Raw genomic sequence first — 27,305 nt, forward strand, 5'->3', positions numbered from 1 at the left:
TGACCATCACCCTTCTAACAACTTAATCTGCCTAGGGACTGAGCTACTGGCCAAGAAGGAGGGGACGTAAACACGGACACGCACAGTCTGGATGAGGAAGCCAAGGAACTCACTGTCCTATCAGTGTTTCCTTCTTCCAAGTCAGATGCATACAACAGACTCCCTTTGCAACCACTTGCTGACCCAATTCCCTCTGATCAAGAATCTTGGAAAGAAATCATTCCCGAGGCTCTTGAACATGCGCTAACATTTCCCAGTATTCTTTCTTAAAGATATAAAACAAAAAATCTTTAAGGTGAAGTGCCCAGCTCTGCTACTTACAGGCTCTGTGACCTCAGGGAAATCTCACTTAACCTCTCTGAGCCTCCACCTACTCATCTGTAAAACGGGCATAATAATGGTACTAGAAATGTGTCTGAAGTATTTAATACATGACCTGACCCCTAGTAAGGACCCAATACGTGTAACTGCTATACTGTTAAATTATTATGTATTACTGCTTTATTTTTTATCACTTCCTCGCAATATTGTTACGAGTATGAAATGAGTTATGTCTATAAAGCATCAAATAATAATACCTGGCTTATTTTTGGTACTCAAATGCTATGTCCTTATGCCCGTAAATGTTACTTTAATTAAAATACTTTTTCATTTTTATTTTATGCCAGTCTGTGAGGTCAAATTTAGTATAGGTAGATGAAAACACCTTCATCAAAGGAAAACTGAGTTCTCTCTCATAGCAAATGAGAGCATGGTATCTTGGAAGCTTGACTGGAGGCCTCATCTCCAAGAACTACCCCCCTGTTTGGATGCAGGCTGTAAGGGCAGAGAAGGTGGGGTAGGGATTGAGTCCTGGGGTCCTAGGGTCTGCTGATTCTGCTTCATTCAGATATAATACAGGGAGGGAGGTGGGCTGGAGTTGGGACTCATTTTCAAAGTTTTTAGTTAGTTTGTTTATAGTCAGCTTCTTTCTAAACAGAAATTTTGAAATGGATTACAATGACATATGTATTCAGAATAGAGGTTTTACAAACCAGAAATAGAAAAGTAAAGCCATCAAAAGTAGGGACACAACATATTTTCATCCAAACGCGAGAACCTGTGAGTAAAGGTGGGAGGGGACTATTAAAAATGATACTAGAGCAACAGACATACACTGGGACTGTCCCAAGCAAACTAGGGTGCATGGTCCCCCTCGACAAAGGGGAGGAGGGCACATGCACTAGCTGCGGTCATTTTATTTTTTTATTCTTATAGTTTTTGCTTTTTTTTTTTTTTACATCTTTATTGGAGTATAATTGCTTTACAATGGTGTGTTAGTTTCTGCTTTATAACAAAGTGAATCAGTTATACATATACATATGGTCCCATATCTCTTCCCTCTTGCGTCTCCCTCCCTCCAACCCTCCCTATCCCACCCCTCCAGGCGGTCACAAAGCACCGAGCTGATCTCCCTGTGCTATGCGGCTGCTTCCCACTAGCTATCTGTTTTACGTTTGGTAGTGTGCGTATGTCCATGCCTCTCTCTCGCTTTGTCACAGCTCACCCTTCCCCCTCCCGATATCCTCAAGTCCATTCTCTAGTTTAATGACTGCTGTGCTTGAACTTCACATCTGGCATTGAGCTTCCTGGGGGCAGGGAGAATAGAGAATATAATGGGGCACACAATTTTCTTTAAAGAAGGAAGTACACCTATTCTTCAAAAGCCATCAATTTTCTCATTATGAAATACATTTCTGTTTATTCAAATATTCTTACTGAAATGCAATTTAGAGAATATCTTGAAAACAGGAAAATATTGCCCATAATCCTACCATTTAGCCTGGTCTACATGCAGATATTGATTTACAAAGTTGTAATCATAGAACACTTATAACTCTGTGTCTTTCTTTTCAACTTAATATCAAACCATAAACATTTTTATGCTACTACCTAATTTCCGTGTTAGTAACTTTGAATAGCTGCATACTACCCCATTTGATATACCACTGCCTACTTAATCATTATCCTACTACTGACAAATATATATAAATAAATATTGGTCATTAGGCTGTTCCCATTAACAACTTTTTCTTCCTCTGTATAGTACTGTAATAGATAGAGGAATATGCTTTTGCTTAAATTATTTCTTTAGGATACATTTCCAGGAATGAAGCCACTGAGAGTACATAAACATTTTTCTTAATTTTGATATATACTGCTAAGTTGATTTCCCAATGAGTCACCCCAGGGGCTGGCGGACTATGGCCTTCAGGCCAAGTAATGTTTTAATGGAACACAGCCACGCCCATCCATTTTCATATTGTCTATGGCTGCTTTCACACCAGAACAGAGTTGGGGAGTTGCAACAGAGACCACATAGCCCACGAAGTGTAAACTATTGGATTGGCCAAAAAGTTCGTTCGTGTTGTTCGTAAGAAAACCCGAACGAACTTTTTGGCCAAACCAATATTTACGACCTGTCCCAGTACAAAAAGAGCTTGCTAACCCTTAGATTATCCTAATGTACGTTCCCATACCGCCTGCACATGGTACCACATTCTAACAGAAATGAATTATGTGGGGTCAGACATTTTCTTCCACAACATATTTGTAGTAGATGTTCGTGCTAGAAACTGCAAGCTGGCCACCAAAACCCTCTCTTTCCTTCTTCACAGTAATATAATGTTAGGATGTGGCTCTCCAGCTAACCTCCCCCCCAGCCTTTGCAGCTAGTTGTTGTCCTGTGACTAAGCTCTCCCCAGTGGGATGGGAGTGGAAGTGATGTGAACCACCTTTGGCTCATTTCCCTAAGAGGAAATCTCTAGCCCTGGACTTCCATTCTTAATTTCTATCTTGTTTGAACCATTGCTCTCTTTGAGTTTCTGTATGACAGTAACTACTATTACCCTAACTACCATGCAAAAACTGGTACCAGAAGTGGGGTATTGTCATGATAAAAGCTAAAATTAGTGGCTCTGACTCAGTGGCCAGGTAGTGATGAAGAAGAAACAGATATAATCGGTGTGAAAGCTGGTGACCCTTGTTAGGGTGTGGAAAAACATATGGTAAAACTTTTGCCTATGATAACTTTCAAAGCATACCACATACCAGGGGCTCTAAAGGAAGGAACTGGAGAAAACAGAATGTTAGTGGATGTTACCTCCCATCCTTGGTACATCTAGCAAATTATTATACGAAAGAGAAGAACTGCCCAGTTTGCAAGCAAAGATAAAAGAGAAGAGAGAAAAATCAGACGTTGGGTCCCAGCATATTAGAAAAGCTTCTGTACCCCAAGGAACAGAGGATCAGCAGGTTGTGCTCCAAATCATTCTCAGAGACTTCTCTCAACCCAGTGAAGGCACCTAGTTCCACAGCAAAGATTCATCTAAAAGTATTGCCTTCTCACTCAAGTCTGCTGTTTCAGATGGCCTCGAGGTAGCCTCAGTAAGTTAAGAAAGGTTAGACAAGAAAGGAAAGAAGTAAGGCAGTCTTAACAGCTACATCTAAGAAAGAAACTTGGATGTGATTACCGGCACATGGAACTGCCTGGGAGATACAGATCAGAAGCTATTCCGTTTTTGGAGGCATTGAATCGTGAAAGGAAGTGCGGGTCTAACCTGAAAACATCTGCGTCTATTGAAACTTGAAGAACCCTCAAGGCCCCTAAGCAGCAGTAAGCACAATTCTCACAGGAGGCAGGTTTCCAAAGGCCACTCCGGATGTGAAGTGAAGATATGGAAGCCATGAAGGACTTCTGAGAAGGCAAATCTAGGGACCTACAGGCTAAAGGACAGGAGTGATTCCTCCTGCCACCTTCCAAGGGAGCAGAACCAGGGTCTAATCTTCTTTCACTGACATAGTCCTTGCCATTCCTGTCCAGCAGAATGCCATCGTTATTATAGACTACTGGCTGCTTTGGATTTCCCGATGTAACTAGGTATGGCTGCCCAGCTAGAGACTGCACTTCCCAACTTGCTTTGCCACGACCTGTGGTCATTGGATCTGAGTTCTCATCCCTGGAATGTGAATGTGTCACTCCTGCCTCACTGGCTTAAGAGGAAATGTCTAGCCTCGCCTTCTGTTCTCTCTCCCCTTCCTTCTGGCTGGAGTGGCAACAACTAGGACAACTTGGAAGCCACAGGATGACGAAGATGGCAGAGCTACCATCAGCTGTGTCTCCTGAGTGACTCCACGGACGAGAACCACCCATCCTCTTGGAATATCCTCCCTGGATTGTTGCATGAGTGAGAAAATCTTATTTTGTCGAGCATTCGTTGTACTTTGGGCGTCTCTTCTTTTTTAAACAGAAACCAGTGTTACCCTAATACAATACAAAAGAACTTCCCAGAGAACTGTACCTGAGTATCCTCTTGATACTATTTTAATGAAATCAATTTTATTCAAATAACTTTAAATATAACTTTACATCAAAATGTAAATGGAAAAGCAATACTACATGCTATAAAGAGACCGTAACCGTGCGCATAATTATGAGGAAAACTAGACAATTTTATTAAATTCAAGGTAGGTACTTTTGCCTGCAGAAGACTTTTAGCCTGAGGTCTATCTTCTCTGTTAAAGCTGGACATAAAAATATTCCAGCACAAAGCTGTAGCTTTATCTCCTTGAAATCAGAATGACTAAAAGAGAACTGAGAAAAAGAATAATTTTCTCATGATGTGATTCAAGGCTCGCCAGCTCTATATCCATTTAGCACCTAAAGCCATCTTGGGTAACAAACAGCAGAGAGATGCAGCCAGTGGGACGTATGACACTGAATGACTTGAAGTTTGCATTAATCCAGCAGACTGAGTGCAAGATCGCAGACTTCCTTTCATGTATCGAATCACTAATGATTATAAAATGGGTATGTCTTTAATTCCACACAGTGGATGAACAAGAATGAACACTGTTGGTAGACCATAAATTATGAGGAATACAAGGAATACCTGAAAGATGGAAAGCAGCAGGTGGAGGAAATGAAGCTCAAAATGGTTCCCAAAGAGAGATGCAACAAAAGTGGATTTGGAGGATGCCCAAAACTCAGAGTAAGTGGTCTGGGGAGCTGGATGACTGGTTGGCATTCTGGGAAAAGAGCAGCTTGGTTAAGTCCTCCCATCCTGGCTTTGTACCAAGTACCTGGGAGCCCAGGCGTCTGCCTCCAGGAAGGAGTATTGCGTGCAGGGACCTGAAACAGTGCCATGAGGAATGTAACCAGACAGACAACTAGAAACCAGTGCACCTCACGCAGCGGAGCATCCCTAATCCCTCAAAACCGTGGAAAATAGGCAGCAGTAATAGACGGCACCATAGGCAAACTAACATGGAATCTCAAATTAACAGTTGTGCACAGAACCAAGAATCATTGTTTATCCACTAATGCTTGGCAAAAATTGAAGTCTAATGACACAGGTATGGGGAAGCATGTATTGCTCCATTCATGGTAGTGTACCCGTTTTAGCAGGTAATTTGGCAATATCTACGATCACTTAAATGCATTCACTCTAACTCAGTAATTTCATTTCCAAGAAAGACTTGCCCATCAGCATGTGGAGGCAGATAAAGGACATTCTTTTTAGCAAATAACTGGAAACAACCTTAATGTCCATTAATGGGGAAATGGTATATATAATGGAGAACTATGAAGCCATTAAAAAATAGTGGGATAACATATATACAATGGAATATTAGTCAGCCATGAAAAAGAATGAAATAATGTCATTTGCAGCAACATGGATGGACCTAGAGATTGTCATACTGAGTGAAGTAAGTCAGACAAAGACAAATATCATATGATATCGCGTATATGTGGAACCTAAAAAAAAATGGTACAAATGAGCTTTTTACAGAATAGAAATAGAGTCACAGATGTAGAAAAAAAACGTATGGTTACCAGGGGGAAGAAGGCGGGGGAGGGATAAAATGTGAGATTGGGATTGACATATACACACTACTATATATAAAACAGATAACTAACAAGGACCTACTGTATAGCACAGGGAACTCTACTCAATACTCTGTAATGACCTATATGGGAAAAGAATCTAAAAAACAGTGAATGTATATATATGTGTAACTGATTCACTCTGCTATACACCTGAAACTAACACAACATTGTAAATCAACTATACTCCAATAAAAATTTTTTAAAAATAGTGGGATAGATCTATATGCATGACATGGAAATAACTCCAAGAAATAGTGATACATTTATAAAAGCTAACCACAGAACAATACATCTAGTATGATCTTGTATTTAAAAAACAGCAAAAAATCTAAAACGGTGTGTATATCGTGTATCTATCTATGCACATAAATAGATATGACAGTGTTCATACCAAATTTTTAACAATGGCTACTCTTAGAGAGGGGCTTGGGATGGAGTGGGTGATCATAGGAAACTAGAGCATGATTTATACCACCTGAATTTTATTTTTCTCAGTTTGATCATTTTATTTAGGAATATATTTGTGCCATTTGTCTAATTAAAAAATAATGATGCAGCACTGAAGGCAGTGCCTACTACGTAGCAGGTGCTCAACATATGCTAATTCAAACTTTTTTAAAATTAGTAAAATATTTGGAAAGTGTTAAAAATGTAAATATAAAGGTTAATGTAGCATGATGTTTCTATGGCCAAGGTTTGACACATTAGAAGGCAATAAGTAAAGTGATGGAATTCTTCCTTGATATAAGTACTCGAAACAAGGAAGCACGAAAAGGGGCATTACTAGGGGGAAAAGGGAATTCGCCAAATAATAAGAGAGAAATCTGAGGTCTCAAGATAATCACACAGAATACAACAATAAGCAGTAAGTAAACGCTTCCAGCAGAGCTGTACCGAAGGGCACACAGCACCCACAGAATGGTCATCTCACCTGTTGTCTTTGCTGAAGAGGTGGTGGATACCCCATTGAGCGCACTAGGACTCCTTTTCATGGGCCGTGGCTTGTATTCTCGCCTGGGGACGCTGGATGCAGCCGATATTCTGTAACACAGATTTGAAGGTCAGGCAGACAGCTGATGACGAAAGCAAAGCCTCCAAGCCTGCGTTTGCTCTGCTGTAATAAGCCTACAAATTTAGGTCCTAGGCAATGGTCGTGAAGGGGGTGATTTTTACACGTTGATTCGTGAGTAGTCCAAAGTGATAGCTTTGATATCCCAAATGTAGTTTTTCAACTATATGCAGATATACCTCGTTTTATTGCACTTCACAGATATTGCGTTTTTTATAAATTGAAGGTTTGTGGCAATCCTGTGTACTATAGGTGCCATTCTTCCAAAAGCATTTGCTCACTTTGTATCTCTGTCACATTCTGGTAATTCTCAAAATATTTCAAACTTTTTCTTTATTATTATATTTGTTGTGGTGATCTTTGATGATACTCTTGTAATTATTATTACAAGAGTAGTAATAAACTGCGCCATGTAAGACGGCAATCTTAACTGATAAATGTGTGTATTCTGACTGCTGCAGCTACCACCTCCAGCTGTTCCCCCATCTCTCTCTCTCTCCTCAGGCCTCCCTATTCCCTAAGACACAACAAAATAGAAATTAGGCCAATTAATAACCCTATAATGGCCTCTAAGTCTTCAACTGAAAGGGTCTCATGTTGCTCACTTTAAATCAAAAGCTAGAAATGATTACGCTGAGTGAGGAAGGGATGTCCAAAGCCAAGAGAGGCCAAAAGCTAGGCTTCTTCACCAAACAGCCAAGTTGTGAATGCAAAGGAAACGTTCTTGAAGGAAATTAAAAGTGCTACTCCAATGAACACACAAATGGTAAGAAGGTGAAACAGCCTTATTGCTGATATGGAGAAAGTTGTAGTGATCTGGGTAGAAGATCAAACCAGCTACAACATTCCCTTAAGCCAAAGCCTAATCCAGAGAAGGCCTTAACTCTCTTCAATTCAGCAAAGTCTGAGAGAGGTGAGGAAGCTGCAGAAGAAAAGTTTGAAGCTAGCAGCAGTTGGTTCAGGAGGTTTAAGGAAGAAGCCGTCTCCATAACATAAAAGTGCAAGGTGCTGATGTAGGAGCTGTAGCAAGTTATCCAGAAGATCAAGCTAAGATCATTAATGAAGGTGGTTACACTAAACAACCGATTTTCAATGTAGATGAAACAGCCTTCTATTGGAAGATGCCATCTAGGACTTTCATAGCTAGAGAGGAGAAGTCAATGTCTCGTTTCAAAGCTTCAAAGGACAGGCTGACTCTCTTTTTAGAGGCTAATGCAGCTGGTGACTTTCAGTTGAAGCCAATGCCCATTTACCATTCTGAAAATCCTAGGGCCCTTAAGAATTATGCTGAATCTACTCTGCCTGTGCTCCAGAAATGGAATAGCAAAGCCTGGATGATAACACATCTGTTCACAGCATGGCTGACTGAATATTTTAAGGCCACTGCTGAGACCTACTGCTCAGAAAAAAAGATTTCCTTTCAAAATATTACTGCTCATTGACAATGCACCTGGTCATCCAAGAGCTCTGATGGAGATGTACAATGAGATCAGTGTTGTTTCATGCCTGCTAACACAACATCCATTCTGCAGCCCATGGATCAAGGAGTGGTGTCGACTTTCAAATCTTATTCTCGAAGAAATACATTTTATAAGGCACTAGCTGCCATAGATAATGGTTCCTCTTATGGATCTGGGCAAAGTAAGCTGAAAGACTTCTGGAAAGGAATCATCAGTCTAAATGCCATTAAGAACATTTATGTTTATGGGAAGAGGTCAGAATATCTATGTTATCAGGAGTTTGGAAGAAGAATTCCAACCCTCATGTATGACTTTGAGGGATTCAAGACATCAGTGGAGGAAGTAACTCCAGATGTGGTGAAAATAGCAAGAGAACTGGAATTAGAAGTGGAGCCTGAAGATGTGACTGAATTACTGCAATCTCACGATAAAATTTTAACAGATGAGGAGTTGCTTCTTATGGATGAGCAAAGAAAGTGGTTTCTTGAGATGGAATCTACTCCTGGTGAAGATGCTGTGAAGATTGTTGGAATGGCAACAAAGGATTTAGAATATTATAAAACTTAGTTGATAAAGCAGCAGCCGGGCTTGAGAGGATTGACTCCAATTTTGAAAAAAGTTATACTGTGGGTAAAATGCTATCCAATAGCATTGCCTGCTACAGAGAAAACATTTGTGAAAGGGAGAGTCAATCAACGCAGCACACTTCGCTGTTGTCTTCTCTTAGAAGTTGTCGCAGCCTCCCAGCCTTCAGCAGCCACCACCCTGACCAGTCAGCAGCCATTAACATTGAGGCAAGACCCTCCACCAGCAAAAAAGATTAGGACTTGCTGAAGGCTCGGGTGATGGTTAGCTTTTTTTAGCAATAAAGTATTTTTAAATTAGGGTATATACATTGTTTTTTTTTTTTTTTTAGACACAATGCTACTGCACACTTACCAGACTACAGTTTAGTGTAAATATAAGTTTTATATGCACTGGGAAGCCAAAAACTCTGTGTGACTCACGTTATTGCAATATTTGCTTTACTGTGGTAGTCTGGAACCAAATTCCCAATCTCTCCTAGGTATGCCTATATTTGTAAAGTATTTGTCTCTCATAAAGTCTCTGAGGCATCTAGCAAGTACCAGGGATGAACTGGCACTCGACAATGTTAGCTTCCTTCTCCTTTTCCTCATATAAAGATAGAATTAAGGAAAGATGCTCATGTGAGCAGTAGATGAACTACCTGCCTACAAAAGTGGATAGTTCAGAGACTGTACATACCTTTTGTCTTCCCTCTATAATTACTGCATTGATTTAAGCAAAAATCTCTCCAAATTTATTCATTATAATCATCCTGTGTAAAACAATTTTCTGTTATCAAACCTGGTCAAAAATTAGGGTAGTTTTTTAACCCAGTATTTTAATTAATAGGTTTACCATGCACACTACATATATCACTAATTTTCAGAAAAGTAGAGAATACACTTATCAGTAAAGTCACAGGGAACCCAGCAATGTTTCTTTGACCATTCAGAGGGTATTTTCGACTCTTTCAGTAGCTCTCAGAGTCAATGTTATGAACATGGGCTGGTATTTATGCTGGTGAAGTAAAAACACATCTTTTTCGAGACATTTACATACTATCTGAATATCATCTCACTCCTCTCGACATCCCTAGATGTTGGGGAGGGAGTATATGCCATCCCACCCTCAGCTAAACCCTCATCCAGTCAGCAGTGAAGCCAGGACAGCTCTGTAAGGGCTGAATTCGAAGGCAAGTGAGCAACTTTGGTTGCCCTAAACACAGGTCATGAGTAAGGGCTTGAGTGAAAAGAAAAAGGAGAAAAGCTTCCAGATCCCTTTTCCCAGTTCTGTCCTATTGGCCAAAGCCATGTATTTATTATCTCAGTGCTATCCCACACCCAACCATGAAAGCCAGCTGAAGAAAATTCAAAACAGAATGGGGCAGTGGGAAGGGGAAGATGGAGAGAAAGAGAGAGAGACTGATTTCGATTGATTTTAACTCTGCAGCCCTAGGCTTACAATGAATGCGAAGGCTCTTACCGCATCTGTAGCTTGCTCTGTAGCTCCTGCAGAATCTCTGTGGACTGTTTGTGATAGTCTAAAGCTGCCTCTATAAACACGGCCAACTGGCTGACTTGTTCTACCTGCAGCAGAAGTGGAAAATTACTCCATGGAGGCCAGCGCCTGTGTAGTGTTCAGAAAGAGAAGAGACCAGCAACAAAGACCCGGCTTTGCAGGGAAGCGCCCTGTCTGCCTGGGCTCTGGTCTATTTCATTTCATTTCATCACGAAGTAATGATCACACAGGTCATGGTATAGAGCTATAAATGCTGGAAAAACATGTTCAAATTTATTTGTGATTATGAAGTTGATTTAACTCAATAAAAAAAAGTCTACTTTTCCAATTAGATGATCTTCTCAGGAGATGTTTATGCTATAAAGTTCATGGGTCTGAAAACGGAGAGATAAAGCTTTTCCAATTACAACTGAAGCCAAGGTTTAGTCAATGAACTGCTTCCTTAGCGAAGTGTCTCTACGGGCACTTTCTAGCTAAGTCACATCAAGAAACTAAGTAGAACTTCCCTGGTGGCGCAGTGGTTGAGAGTCCGCCTGCCGATGCAAGGGACACGGGTTCGTCCCCCGGTCCGGGAAGATCCCACATGCCGCGGAGCGGCTGGGCCCGTGAGCCATGGCCGCTGAGGCTGTGCGTCCGGAGCCTGTGCTCCGCAACGGGAGAGGCCACAACAGTGAGAGGCCCGCGTACCACAAAAAAAAAAAAAGAAAGAAACTAAGTAAATTAAGCTGTTCTCAGATAAGAAGGGAAGCCAGGAAGCAGGGCACGCACCAGGCCAAGACTTGCCAGCCCCCTATATGTTTTTGTTGCCCCCTGTAGGTTTTTGTGGCTATCAGCGCAAAATCATTTCCCTGAAGAAAACAGCCCAAAGGAATGAACTAGAAAGACTCTGGCAGCTCTCTTTCCCATGAACCAAGACATTCATGAAATTAGTGACCAAATTACAGTGGACGCAAAAAACTAAAATGAAAAAGTTACGTTACATAAAAAAGCCTGGAAGGCCTGGGGATGCATAATTTGAGGAAGAGCCATCTCCAGTAGGGCACTGGGGCTCCCTTCCCTGCTTCCCTACGTGTTTGAGGGGCTGCTACAGAAAAGGATTCATTAAGCTGATTTCCACAAGCCTCAGAGGCAGGACCACTGGGTTGAGGTGATGGGACGGGGAGGGGGTGGGAGGCAGCGTGAATCCCGTGAACTCCAGAACCAGACAAAGGCACAAATCAAAATCAATCCCCCTCTTTCCTAAGCTTCCCCATAGTCTATGCATCACCTCCTTACTTCATTTGCTAATCAGCTTAGCGGAAAGTCTGCCTGTTTATTCACCCTTACACCCTCACCCTGCAAAACCAATCATGGACTCCTTTGCCTTCAAAGATCTAAGCTATTTTCATTTGCTATTATCGACTGTGCTTTAGCTGTCTATACTTTCATTTTCCTTGCCCACGTACACCATTTTAAACAGGGGTTCATGTTCATGTAAGATATACATGGACTTCCACTTGAGCCATATTGTGATCAGCGTCTGCAAGATGAAATCCCACTGTATTACATTTATTTTACCACACTCTGTGGCTGGAAGAGCAACAAGCCTAGCCTTAAATTTCCAAAAACTCAATAAACAAAACAAAGACAGCCTGGCCCCTACAAAATCCTAAGGATTTCTTAAGTTTCACCTCTTTGGCTTTTACACGTACTTTTAAATAAGTCCAGCGCCACAGCCTAACGGGATCACAGTAGAATCTGCTATGGATTCCTTACAGTGTAAGAGCTGTGTGCTGGTTAAAATCTGCACCACACGTCTCTAGCTTTAGTAAAGTTAATTTATATATTAATACCCACTTTGAAATATGCTTGACATCTTATAACTTTTAAGGGAACAGTGAAAGGTAGTTGAATGAATATTCCTTGAAACACACTTGATGTTGGGAGGGGGGATCACCAGCTGTCATCTCTGATGTGGCTAAAATACTAGATTATGTACTCCAGAGAGGCATTTGGATTCATTGGATGGCTGACTTTGGGAAGGAAATGGATCTTGGGCTCCCTTAAAACCTGGAAGACAACAGCAGTGCTGTACAGCGCCTGCACATAGTAGGTGCTCAATGCAACTGCTGAAGAGGTGGTTATGAAGCTATAAGTCTCTTGTTGACAGTGAAGCCATGTGGTGCCCCAAGTGGATTATCTGCCTTTCCCTGCCAGAAAAATGGAAGCTTCCAGCTGTCCCCAGGCCATGAGCAGTGAGCTGTATGCAGGTGGCCTCTGCTTCCCAAACCCCAATGAGAATTCAATACCTGGACTGGCAGAATCAAGGTTGCAATAAACCCAGGCCTGGCAAGAGTCAAAACCTGTCCAGAAGGTAAAACATTTCTTCCACTGGCCACACCACTCAATTTGGCAAATTCATCTATTGAAGCAGGAAACGTCACCTGGGATGAGAAGAAAAACTTAGTTCCACTGCCACCTGAGACCTGTGCTGCCACTTGGCTGGTGCCGTCTTGAGAGTAAAGTGTGACCTCACACCCCGCGAGGGTTCCCATGACACACACAGTGGAACAGAATTACCAGAGAATTAGCTCCGGTCTCTGAAAGTAAAGTGCACTTGCTGTTACAGATGAGGTCACACCCAGCTCAGACGCCTCAAGTGAGAAACTCATGATGCAAACAGACTTCCCTATGGGGCAGCTAGAGGTGAAGGAGGCAGAGGCCAGACAAAGGCAATGCTCGCTGACAAACGGGCGGGGTGAGGACCATGACACTACCTGGGAGGTACATGGAACCATGAAACCAGAAGAGCTTTTGGTAGACAGAAAAGTGGCCCCCAAACACGTCCAAGTCCTATTTCTCCAAATCTGTGAATATGTTACTAGATGGCAAGAGGGCCTTTGCAGATGTGATTTATGTAAAGGATCTGGGATTAGGAGATTACCTGCATCATCTGGGTGGGCCCAATATAATTCCAGGGTCCTTTAAGAGGAAGGCAGGAGGGTCAGAGTAAGAAAAGGAGATGCGTCAGTGGAAGCAGAACCAGAGTGAGAGATTTGAAGATGCTTCACTGCTGGCTTTGAGGTGGAGGAAGAGGCTATGAACCAAGGGATGCAGGTGGCCTCTGGAAGTTGGAAAAGACAAAGAAATGGGTTCTTCCCTACAGCCTCCAGGAGGAATTCAGCCCTGCCAATACCTTGATTTTAGGACTTCCAACCTCCAGTCTTCAAGATAATAGATTTGTGTTGTTTTAAGCCACAGACTTGTGATGATTCAGCAGCAATAGGACACTGCCATTTCAGAGCTGCTTTGGCCTATTCTCAAATGAAGCAAAATCTAACAATGGGACTAGCTCTGGTCAGGGACCCCTGTTTATTTATGGGTGATGGGAGTTGTTACCTTGAGACTCATAGGAACCAAACTCATGGTGCTAATGAACCCACTGAGGCTGTTGGAAGTACCTTAGCTCTGGGGATGGGGGCAGAGACTAAGAGCGGGAGAAGTTCCCAAGAGCTGTGGAAAGTGTCCAGGGACACTTGGGTGGGATCTGAGCCACTGGGGGAGCCTGTGGACCAACAGCCATTGAGGGGGCTTGTGGAACTTTGGTTGTACCAAAGGAAGAATGGCTCAAAGGACTCCATAGTAAAGGCCCTCTAAGATCAACTCTCTGCAACAGGGATATGGAAATTGGGGTGGGAGAGAAGGAGCAGGGCTGAGAAATCTCCTCAGACCTTCCAACAATCAGTTACCAAGGGACTGGTCGGTAGCCAGGTAAATGGGCACAGAGGCACACTCTGAAGACCACGGGGAGAACAGAGAGAACTTGACGTGAATAGGTAATGCCCCGCCCAGATCCTTGGAATATACAGTACACACAGCATGCATGAATGCAGAAACGTGCATCTCCTGGGACCTGGCAAGTTGTCCCCTTTCACAACTGAAATGACGTACTTCCAATGGAGGCCACTTTCGACGTGAATTGTGGTAATCCAACTGATTTCTGGCTCTGTCATATCAAAGACTCCACTATTTTTGGATTCCTCAGAGAAGCTGGAGGAAAATTTCTCAGGAATTTTGCAGTCTGGTCTTAAACAGATGCCTTTTCCAATAAGGCAAAGGCCTTTATTTAGAGTTTCTGAGAAAGTTTGAGTCAGGCCATTAAATTCGTATTAAATTAATAACATGGATAGTAATCCTCTACACTCTTATTCTCCACTTTATACTTCTAAAGAATTTCTTGCATGCAGGGGTTCATTTGCCTGACACTGTAAAGGTGAAAGTGACTTTCTAGGGGCATATACCTGAACAGAGGCAAAACCACAAGCAGGTTTCAGGTCTTTCACTCTCTGTCGGGAGTGCTTTCTTTCTACTATTCCAACACTTCCTAAATGCCTTATTCGATACATCACAAGTCCCTTGATATGTCAATAATAAAATAATAATAATAACAGTGGTGTGGAAGAGTGCAATTGTCAAATAAATTTGAGAAACTGCCTTGTGTATCCTCTTTTAGGAATCTCTTGGAGATTAGTTTTTCATATATTCATATAAAGACTCTGAAAAGTCTTGTGATAAAGCAAACCTGTTTCACTTTGGTTAACCCAGGCTTTCCCAAACTTATTTGACCATAAAGACATTATTCACGCAACACACGCTACATCCCATGGAATGAATTTTGGGAAACACCCCTCTAGACCAATGGAAAGAACCCAGGAATCCGGAATCTAGTAATTCCACTTGTTCTGGGAGCCCATGGACAGAGGGAGGGTCCCCAGGCTGGGGGTTTGTATCAGGAGAGCTTAGAGAATATTGCAGGTGCCTGGACTCATCGGTCTGAAATGGCATCTTCTGTGTGATATTTCTGGCCCCTGCCAACGTCAAAGACCTACATTCCATTATGTCGCATCGTGAGGAATAAACTTCTCTGCGAAGACAGAAGAGGAGAGTGTTAACAGGCCTAGGGGTGATTTAGCATTCCCAAGAAATGGCGGTGGAGACTGGGAAGCAACTGCTGAATATCCTGTACCCCCACCTCAGAGCTAACTGTGGGGGGCAAAGGGGCCCCTCTCCTAGGGGAGGGCTGCTCTGGGTGCCTCATCCCAGCCTGGCACAGCAGAAAGAACCAGCCCTAGACCTGCCCTTCTGGGCTCCTGGGAAATCTCATGGACCAAAACACCTGCTGGCTTGCATCTGCGTGTAGAGTAGTAAGCTACTCACCTCCGGACAAGAGGTGATGTGATGCTCAAGGGCTCCAATCCAGCACTTACTGACAAGACCCCGAAGGACGACAGCATGGCGCCAAAGGAGACCCTCCTCTTTGATTACCCCATCCCCAACTCTGCCAAAAATAGGTAGAAAAACAGATGCCACTTTCCCTTAGGAATGAATGTTGGAGTAAACAACTCAGGGCCTTCTCACCACTTCCTTCTTTCCACGTGACAGGAGGAGGAGTGATCCGTCCAATTGGTGAGATTAGGGGACCCTGACACCCAGGGCGACTGGACCCTGTGCTGGAAAAGCAAGAGGGGCCTGGCCCTGGGGTCTGTATTCTTGAAGAAAGTGGGTTTGTGAAGCAGCTTTTCTGCTCTGCCCACCTCACTCTCCCTGAAGGTGGCTCTAAGGTCTAGACGAGGTCTGGGGTAAGTAGTTGGAGGCCAGTGTGGACCCAGGTCCAAGCTGCCCACTCGATTTTCCAGACGGTCCTGTCCTCTAGGCAGGAGGCTGGTTTGTCATGCTTGTTTGGCTGCCCTGTTTGTCTCTCAGTTGGGAGAATGCAGATATGAGGACAGATGAACAACCACATCCTGGAAACCTCTAGAAAATCCTAGGAAGAGTTGCGTGATCTGCATTTGGAGACCCGGGAAAGACCAAGCCTGTTAGTTCCGGTTGGAGTTCTCACACCAGACAGATCTCTGGCAGACAGATTTTGTAGGCAGTATCTGGTGAAGCTTTTATCGTGTCTGAGCCAGGGCTATGGGACGTGAGGGCTGGAGAAGATACCGCCTGTTGCCTGGAGAGTGAGACTTTGGGGTTTGCATTGTTAGCGCCAGACAGAGTTGGGCAGGTGGCCCCAGAGCTTCAGACACGCCACCTCAGATGGTCTCCCTTCCTTCACGCTACTCTGCTTTTCACTTTCTCTTTGGAGGGAACACTTGCAAGCCCTTTCCCCAGTCCAGCTTCACTCCTCCTACTGTGGATGAGATCGAGGAATGTTCATTCATTAGTAGGATGAGTTCTCTGCTCTGCATGGCCAGAGGCCGTGGATCTCAGCCTGTGTCTGGGTGTGAGTCAGGCTGGCTCTGTACTGGGGAGGCTTTTGCCAATGAGGGTGCTATGAGCAGAGACTGCAATCGGGATGTGGGTTGGCCATGCCATCCCCTCCAACACAGGTGACCAGGAGGCCTGTATCTTACAGTCATTGGGTGTTCTCATCAGTTGAAAGGGCTTCCCCTTGATTCCAATCTGGTTTTTGTGTCAATTCCTCAATCAGTCAGAACCCAAAAGGATGATCAGTTCTGACGGATACCCCAAACCTGTAGCCCACATGAGATAAGCATGTCCCACTTGTGTTTGGAGAAAGTGCCAGGGCCTCTGCCGCCTGCCACCATGTCCCTGAGGCCACGTGTTTGACAGAGTCTGTCCTCAAGAAGCAGGCATATACCTGGTCTCTAGCAGGTACCAGGTCAGGTGGAATGTCCAATCCATTGGGCAAAGGCAGGGCCTGCAGACCCACTGTGTTTAATCTGGGAATTAGACAGATCCCAGCCATCTTTAGTTCCTGGATGAAAACCCAGCCATCCCCAGCCATGCTGAAGCACAGCTCTTCATTCAGAGCTCCCTCACCATGAAAAAAAGCAGACATGGATACAAAAGTCTGAGTGATGAAGGATGGACATGAGGTTGGTGACCCAGAGGGAGCAGGAAGGCAGGGTTCTGTGAGCTGCAGAGCCACTGGGCCTGGCCTGGTTGCTGGAGAAGGGTCAAGGACAGCCCTGAGGGTTCAAAGCATGCCTCATCCCACCATGTATTGCTTCTTTGTCTTTCCCCTGATAAGTCACACCCACTATTTATCCCCAAGCACCACGCAGTTTCAGTATTAGCATGTCAGGTCCAAGGGGAACTGGAGAACATTTTCTAGACCTTGCCTCATCAACAGGACTGCCAGACCACCTGGATATGGCCAGACACTGTCATGGGAAAAGACAAGGTTGTCCCTTTCTAGGTCTACTTGCTGTTACCCCAAGAAGAGGAAGAAGGCAGTCTTCTGGAGCTTCCACGATAACTTGTGAGTCTCCTCAACTATAAACCTGGGAGGGGCAAAGGTAAGAGCAGCCTCCCTATCATAAGTCTCTCAGTAAATGGTAGCTTTCATCACTGTCATCCTCGTCTCACCACCATCAGTCTCCTTCGCACTGCCATCATCTTGAGAATCAGCAACCACGGCACGCAGGGTAACCACTACAGTTGAAAATGGCGCTAGGAAAGGTGGGAAGAGAAAGAGGTGGAGCCTACTTCCAAGGCAGCCTTTGAAAGTCCTCCACCGTTTCATTATTCTGGTCTCCTCCCATCTCAATGGCCAGTTTCCATGGCTGCCAGTGAAAGACGTGGACCCAGGCCCTAAAATGAGGGAGCAGCCCATGCTCCTCAGAGCTGAATGAAGGCACCCCCCACCCACCCCAGGAAACTTTAGGGGAAACACTGCAATTCATGCCTCTGCAGGGCCAACACCAGGACCTCCGTGGGGCTTGAGTTATAAGCTAGCTCTTACTTCTCCCAGGGTGGGGTGGGCAGGGGTTAACTCATTTGTGACAAGCAGAACACTGTCAACAGATGGACAAATGACTGAGTTCTTATAAGGAAGGGATCATTTCTCATTTTGACTGATACTGAAGGGAAACGGAGGTCTCTTGGGTCAACTGCCAAGACCAGAGCAACTGAGACAGGCCTCCCTGATGGAGTACTTTGCAACAGCTCAACACAGATCATGAATAAAGGTCATGCATAAAGCGCGTGGGTTAGACAGCACGTCTGACACATGAGATTCAACCTCAGAGTTTAAATCTACCTCTAAAGTACCCAGGACTGGAAGGGCAATGTTTGCTGCAGCCTGATAAGGAATACATGCATCTGATACCTCACACTTGAAAAAATCAAATATGGCAATCCAAGACAAAACCAAACCAAATGGCCTATTGCTCGGGGATAATTTCAAGGAAATTTCTATTTTTAAGGGAAAGCAAACAACAAAGAAAAACAGGGAAAACTGTCATCCCTCTTCCCGTTTCTCATAAGATGTAAAAGAAAAAAAACCTGGTAAGATATTTAAAGGAGAAGCATAATAGAATGCACTTTTTGGTACTGAGGTTTAATCATGGGGATTTCACATTGTTTCCTCCAGGGTTAATGTCTCGTCAACAGTGGACGTAATTCCCCCACAACACCATCGCAGATAAAAGGTGCTCAGTACATTTGATTTGACTTGACTTGAAAGATGCAAGACCTCAATGTACCTTTTAATCAATTATTAGAAGTGGAACACAGGTTGCAGAAAAATAAACCCTCTGACTTGTTCCAACAGGTTTGAAAGTCCAACAAATAGGTCCGAAGCTAATGCTGGGCTGAGGTGGCTCGTGGCATCACAGAAGCTGGACTTAGGGTGGGAACTCCAAACGGGGCAGGTGGCCAAGGGCTCTTCCCATCAGGCAGTAAAAAATGCCAAGTGACTTCTCATTGCCAAGGCAAAGAAGGGTGGCCTTCAGCCCTCACGGTGCCCACTTGGGGGTTACCATCCTCTTTAGTTACATTTAATCTAACTTTACTTGGACAAATAAAATAAGAGCTGGTGGCAGGAGTCACGGTACGATAGGATGTTAGCATTTCTGAGGGGTATGTGTCAAGACCTTCACAATCCCCAAGTTCACAAGCACCACTATGGTACAGCTGAAAAACTTAGGTCATGCTTTTATATCCCAAAGGTTCACTATGACAAGTAAAGGCATCAGAGAGCTGGGTGATGAGTGAGGCTCTCCCACTAGCCAAGAGAGCTGCTCCTCCTCAAACATCTGCCTCACTGAGCGCTCTTCACAGTCTTAGCAAAACTGCAAATTACCACATGACTTGGGCTTTCTATTCTCCTGCAAAACCACCAATGCTATGGCCTCAAACACAAAGGCTGGTCTACGATGCACTTCTAAGACAACCCCACCTCCCCAGGGCCAACCCGAGCACATCTCTGAAGCAATTCCAGGATCAACAGGACTTCTCCAGATCTGAGATTTGAGTCAGGACTTGCTGGGTATCTGAAGCTATTTCTTAGGCAGGAGATAATGGTTATGGAAAATTCTGGAAACTATGTAACAACTAAGGCTCCAGAGCTTCTCAACATGCTGACCCTAGTCATACAGTCAATGTTTTCATTCACATTAAAGTCTCCTGTTTGGTTTAAATACTTACATCATTTTCTAAAAAATTAAACATGCTTCTTTCAGCCAACTCCTTTGACTCTTCAAATTTTTCTACTGCTTGTCTGACTTCTTCATCTGGTATCTTACCTACTCGCTTCTTTTTATAATCGTAATCCAGGCGGCGGCCTTCCAGCTTTTTCAGGTGATGCTAAGAGACAAAGTGGTCCTTTAGAGAACTGTGATGCTCAAACACAGCACAAAGAAATAGTCAGCATTTCTGTGAAAATAGTCATTGCTTTTTCTTGGCATAAATTCTAGGGGGCAGGATCCCACCTTACACTTCTTTTGCACGCACTCATCATCTATTAGAGGCTCCCTTCACCGCCGGTCTACAAGGGATATTTGTGGAATGAATGAATGGGTAGACGGATGGATGGATGGAAGACAGAATGAATGAGTGTCTATATGGAACATAAAGATGCAGTATCAGTATGCAGATTAATTTTCCAAGGTTCTCTATAGGACCCCTCACTTAGGCTCCATTAATGTCCAGGTAATTTCCAACCGAATTAACTATATCCAAAAAAAGTATGTTTCTTTTGGTACTACTGTCAACTCCTCACTAAGAAGTAGATTATAAAAACACAAATTTCTAGTATCCTCTAGAATACTTATGCATCTTCCATAAAGTTCCCAAACAATTACAGAACAAGTTGAATAAATGCCCTCGATGAATGTGATACAGAGGACAGATGCTCACAGGCAACCTCTGAAATGATGGAATTTCTTTTGAAAAATATGATCTCTTTAACAAAGTAAAACAAGTATAAATATTAGAGGTGTCCATTCGTGGAATGCAGTGCCTTGTGTGGTAGTAAGTTTCCCATCACAGTTTGTGTTCAAGTAGAGGGATCCCATGTCAGAAATACTATAGAAGGGATAACTGCACAGGGCAAGGGAGTTTATGACCATAACCCCTGGAAAACAGATATTTGATATTGAAAGTGTATGTGAAAACAGATTGTCCCACTGAAGCACGTAGGTAACTTGACTATTCTTTTTAGTGGGAAGCACTGGTTCTAACCTCCATAATGATTGGGTGAAGAGTATATAGGACAAAAAGTCAGAATCATCTCTCTTCTGACACGTTCTTCTGACTCTGGGCAAGTCTCTGAATCCCTCTGTGCCTCCACATATGTGGCTGTAAACGGGCACAACCAGGCTTAGTCTGGCTACATATGGGTGACGAAACATTTATAGAAGCCCTTTGAGTCCACAAGACCTTGTACAGATATGTCAGTCATGTGTTAAATGAACAGGCTCTCCACTCCAGATGTCCAAGATATATAGAGCACAGTTGAGACTATGAAAAGCCTTCTGAATATTAGACTCTTTAATTCTTGATCATCTATAGGATTTAAGTTTAAATTTATACAGTTTCTCTATCAAACCAGAGTTGAAGAACAAGAGACACCATTTAGAAAATTATTTTTTTGCATAGGGAGAAACATTTAAGGATATGTGTATTTTGTACATTTCTCCCACTCACTGCTCAGGATCCACATTTGTGTCCATGACTAGCTACCCTACTGAACCAGGTCAAGTGGAAGAGCAATGTCGTCCAGTGGACTTTCTGTACAGCTTTCTTCAAGGTCAGCAGCACAAGAAGAAATGGCATATGATGTATGTCAGCAAAGGAGGTATTTGGTTCTAAGGTTCTGCATTTGGGAAAGATGTTTTGGCATCCCCGCAACACAGAATGTCTCTTCTCTAGAATCATCTGTTCAATAATAATCTGTGAGCACAAAGGCTGCGCTAGTCATGCAAAAGTGAACAAAACATGCCTCCTTACGCCAAAGCACTTGCTGCTAAACAATAGAAAAAGAGAAGCAGTGATGCTCACAGCACAGGAGGCACAGAAGGAGCACCTGACTAAGCCGGGGAGAGAACAAGAGCTTCCTCAAGGACCGAACATCTGAGCTGAGATCTGCAACGTGAGATGACTTAGCCAGGAGAAGGTGGAAAAGGAGAAAGACAAAGAATAAAAAGAGAGCACAAAGCAAAACACCCCCTGGGGACTGTAAGTAATTCATTGAGGCCTGGGCAGAGAGTTCAAGTGGGAAGGGGTGAGCGATCAACCCGGAGAGAGAAGGAGGGGCCAGGAATTAGGGACTACGGTGCTGGATCTTTACCCCCAAAGTCAGTGGGCAGCTACTGGGGGCTTGTACCTTAGGAAGACTCTGGCTGTAGTGTGGAGGGTGGACTGGAGGGGCCGAGATGTGAAGCCGGGAGTCAAGGGCTGCTGTGCTGATGGGTGTAAACGTTAACCCGAAGAAGCCTATAGAGAGAAAGGGGAAGAAGGGAGATTCCGGAGAGAGGATGCCGGATGTGGCAAAGGCCCTGAGGAGATGAGGATAATGGACTCTGGGGCCCAGTGGAGGACTGGCCTGAGGGGAAGAGGGCAATGGGAGTAAGGAGTTGAGGAGGGTGCTGGGGTGGGGGGGAGGCTGGGTGGGGGGTCGGGTAGCAGAATATCCTAGGAGTTCCTGAACAGTTGCTTTCATTTTTCTTTCAGTCTTCCTGAATTCCCCTCCATAGCCTTTGGTTTTGGTGTAAATTCTAAATGCCTATACGGGCATCCAGGACTTTACATTGGGGAGCTCTGGAACAGGGCCCAAGGATTTGCATTTCTAACATGTGATGCTGATGCTGCTTAGGGACCACACCATGAGAATCTGGGCCTGAAGAAAGGAAAAGGGGACATCCCCAAGGCTTGGATGACTGCCAAGCTGGCCCAGGCTGCATTCAGATCACTCCTCAAGGCACCACCAGGAAGGTCTTCTGGGCAGCTTCCCCAGGGGGTGCCCAAAGAAGGTCCCGATGCAGCCTGTCCCTCCAGAGTAGAAGTCCCTGGCAGGGTAGAAGTCTCAAGACTGTTTCTGCATATCTGCAAAAGCACCAGCAAGCAAGTGGCATGTGATTACCTACAGGTCCCTGAAAGCTCCCGTGTATGCTCTGGAGGGCCATTTTAACATTTTCCTGATACAACATGTTGATTCCTAGGTACTGATCTCCTTAAGAAGTAATGGAAAATAACGATCACTAGTGCAACGTATCAAAAGACGCAGCTAGGGAGTGTTCTAATTCCACGTAGCTGCCCAGTAATAGCCAGGACATGGAAGCAACCGAAGTGTCCATCGACAGATGAATGGATAAAGAAGATGTGGCACATATATACAATGGAATATTACTCAGCCATAAAAAGAAACGAAATTGAGTTATTTGTAGTGAGATGGATGGACCCAGAGTCTGTCAAACAGAGTGAAGTAAGTCAGAAAGAGAAAAACAAATACCATATGCTAACACATATATATGGAATCTAAAAAAACAAGTTCTGAAGAACCTAGGGGCAGGACGGGAATAAAGACGTAGACATAGAGAATGGACTTGAGGACACAGGGAGGGGGAAGGGTAAGCTGGGATGAAGTGAAAGAGTGGCATGGACTTATAAATACTACCAAATGTAAAATAGATAGCTAGTGGGAAGCAGCCACATAGCACAGGGAGATCAGCTCAGTGCTTTGTGACCACCTAGAGGGGTGGGATAGGGAGGGTGGGAGGGAGATGCAAGAGGGAGGGGATATGGGGATATATGTATATGTATAGCTGATTCACTTTGTTATACAGCAGAAACTAACACATCATTGTAAAGCAATTATACTCCAATAAAGATGCTAAAAAAAAAAAGATGCAGCTAGTATGGTATGATTTTGATAATCAAAAATCCAATACACGGAATTCGCTGGCAGTCCAGTGGTTAGGACTCTGTGCTTTCACTGCTGATGGTCCGGGTTCCATCCCTCGTCGGGGAATTAAGATCCCACAAGCCATGGGGTGTGGCAAAAAAAAAAAAGGTATTAAAAAATAAAGATTGCTTTTTAAAATATCCAGTACAAAGTTATGCAGTCATTTTGTTATGTGAGAAATGACTGTAGAAGTATGTATCTTGAACTTGGCTTCTAGCTGACTTCAATAAGGTACAAAATCAAGGGCTAATTAATCCTGGGACTCTTTCCCAATGAGCCAAGTAAACATAACTGAGTTCTTTTTTTACCACCCACAATAAGGTGATGCTTTCACTGAGTTGCTATAGAAATGTTCTAATGATTTTAAATAGTATAAACATCATACTAAATAGCAACAGGCAGATTTATAGCCTAGAAAACTTACCCCAATCTCTTTTAAATCTTTGTCTTGTAGTAACTGAAGTGGATCAATAAAAGTTTGCTTTACATTAATATCAAGAGAGTCTTTCACCTCAGCCATTAGCTTCATGGATTCGCCAACTTCTATCAATGCATTGCCTTCAATAGAAAATACAAATAAAAATGGTTCTTTAGCAGACCTAACTCTAAGTTAACAGTGATATTTGTTTAATTTTTTCCCAAAAGTTTGTGATGATCAATGGTGTGTAACAAGGTCCTCAACTCTGGGACCTTTGAATCTTGACCCAGAGAAAAGAAAATGTAAAAACGAGAAAGTCTTTCTAAATATTTTCCACATTTTCCTCACTACTTCTGCACTTTCTCCACCGCATAGAATAAACCTCTAGAATAAAACTCTGAGGCTCAGACAGACTGAGGCACTTACCGTATCAGCCACTAGATGGGGTTAAAGCTTCTTTTTTTAAACTGGTAGTTTTGTGAACTGGCACCAAGGGTTCCTTAGAGGCGCAAGAACAAAATCCGTCTTTGTAAACAATAAAAGGATTCATTCATCAGGGGTTAAGTATTAACCAATAAAGATTACAACAGAAATAAATGAACAAAACCTCATCTCAGCTTCTAGCTGCTAGGTCTTCTTGAGGCCACTCCTTGTATTCTTGAGATGGTTCTAAGTTTCCCTACCCCTTCTGATGTCAAAGAAAGTCTGGCAGTGTCACACAGGACAGCCTTTCAGCAGGGTGGGAAGGGTCTGCTCTTGCAGTGAGGTCCAGGCCAGACATGCCAGACTTGGGCAGCGATGGGCAGCTTTAGCTGGATTAAATCCTGGTATTCGGCACCCGCTAACCTGCAGTGATTTGAAAGCAGGCATCCTGGTAGCTGAGCACTATGAGGGTTGCAGGTTTTCTAGAAGACATGTCTGGGAAATGCTGCACTAAACTGAACTCTTTTTCCTGTAGTTGGGGTCTTCATAAAAAGTTAGAGCTTGGGGTCTCTCAACTCCCAGGCTTGAAGAAGACCTGAAATCCCAGCCCAAGACTTTGCATTTCTAGCTAATTCTGACCTTCAAGTTGTTTCACCTACGAGTCATAGGCACGTACAGTTGATTCATCTGTAAAACAGGGATAGCAATATCACCTCACCTCACTTTTTATTTTTTTTAAGGAATAGCATAGACAGTGAATGTCACAGGACCTTGCAAAATGTAAGTGGAAACCATTACTCCAAACCACAGCTGACCGAGACTCCATTGTGGCGCGTGGGTAGCTTTGTTCCTCCTGGGAGGCTGTGTCTCCTTAACTAACTCCCCAGAGTCTGGTTCTAACTCATTCTGAGACGGAAATGAGAACGTCCTTTCCCGGCCTGAGGACTCTTTCCTGCCCAGCTGGTCAGAAATGGAGGATATGGCTTCTGACCCCACTGCTCACTCTGCCACCAGTGCCCACACCCCAGAATGTCAGTTAATTTAGCTTTGACGAAAACATTTCTAAATATGTTTCTTACAAGGCGCCAAAGGTGACATTCTGAATATGAGCTGTCACCTCCATGGGTTTGATACCTCCTCTCCTTGCTCAAGATTCCAATTCCACGAGGACGTGGGACTCAGCCTCCACCAGTGGAGGTCTCTGCCCTTGAGGAAATTTCTGTGTGGCCCCAAGAAGAAAGCATCCGACAGCACAGTCTTTCCCTCAGAACAGCAAGCAACCCCTCTGCTCCTAATGCCCTCCTGATGTCGGCTCTCTCTCGCTGGGTACCTAGGAAGCTACCAAATTGTCTGCCCTTCAAATCCCCTGCCCTGTCACCTGACCAGACGCACTGCAGGACTGTCCGTGGATGTCAGGGCCTGCCTGGCGGTCTCTCCTGTTCCCTCCACTGGTCAGCCTTCAGGACAAGGAATAGGCCATCTTGGCCCCATTCACCCAGGAAATAAAATAAAATTCACATTATACTGCTCTGAAGGATACTGTTACCCTCTGTGACTAACCAGTGTTTTAACATATGGGATTTTTTTTTTAAGTTTTCAAAAGACTTTCCCCCCATTTTCCTAGATGAATGACTATGGCCTAATACCGGAATCGTCAATTTCCATATCTTGCTTTGCTACCACTACATGAGTAGCAAACGTGCCAAATTCTCCCGGAAGATTTAACATATCAAATTCGACTCACACCCAATATAATTTATCAATTTAAAGTAATCTCAATCAAAATTTAATAAGTTTTTTGGGGCTTCTCTGAGGGTCCAGTAGTTAGGACTCAGTGCTTTCACTACTAAGGGCCTGGGTTCAATCCCTGGTCAGGGAACTAAGATCCTACAAGCAAAAAAAAAAATTTAATAAGTTTCTTGTTTTTTAGTAGAGAGGACTTAAAATGACTCTAAGTTTCATCTGGAAAAATAAAACAGATGAGTATGTCCATGAAATTTTTATAACATCTAGGGGAAATTTTAGTTAAATATATTAAAATATATTTTAAAATGACAATATTTTAAACAACATGACACTTGATCAAAACAGGGTACAGACCAAGAAAACAGAAGAGAAAGACCAGAAACAAACTTAAAATATATAAAATTTTATAACAAAAAAGTTATAGAAAATCAGCAGAGAAAGGCTGAACTTTTCAATAAAATGTTAGGGCAACTGGCTATGTATTTGTGAGAATACAAAATGAAAACCCTATTGCACAGTACTCATCCATTAAATTCAGGAGCTTGGGAATTTAAAGGTAAGAAAAGAAAACATATGTATGAAAATAAAGTATAAATAAACATTTACACAGCTTATTAGTGAAGCGGGGAGGAGTGGAAAAGTTTTTCTAAACATGATACCAAAGCTATAAACCATAAAAGAAGACCAATGAGCACCACTAAATAAAAAGCAAATATCTTCTTCCATTAAGATGACCTCCACCTACAACATCAGAAGGTACATGCCTACCTGGGGCAAAACTTCATCAACATATGAGACAGACAAAAAGCAAGTATCCTGACCACTGAAAAATCTCATAAACCAGTAAGAAAAAAAAAAAATGAACACCTTAATAGAAAAACAGGCAAAGGACACAGATATACAATTCACAAAGATGATGACAAACGTGAAAAAAAAAATCTACCTCACACATAATCCAAAAAATAAAGTTAAAACAGCGCCCAGAT

At 43.3% G+C, this 27,305-nt stretch overlaps 1 protein-coding gene across 1 annotated transcript in view; it reads right to left on the reverse strand.

Annotated features, from left to right (window-relative positions):
• Nucleotides 1-27,305, reverse strand: part of ADAMTSL3 (ADAMTS like 3) — a 526,198-nt gene that overhangs the window by 396,425 nt on the left and 102,468 nt on the right. The window contains 4 exon segments of the mRNA XM_079912635.1: nt 6,845-6,970; nt 10,508-10,611; nt 19,976-20,134; nt 24,157-24,290. Of these exon segments, the coding sequence (XP_079768761.1) occupies nt 6,845-6,970; nt 10,508-10,611; nt 19,976-20,134; nt 24,157-24,290 (523 nt within the window).

This window comes from Stenella coeruleoalba (assembly GCF_951394435.1).
Source record: "Stenella coeruleoalba genome assembly, chromosome: 2".
In the NCBI taxonomy this organism is placed as follows: Eukaryota; Metazoa; Chordata; class Mammalia; order Artiodactyla; family Delphinidae; genus Stenella; species Stenella coeruleoalba.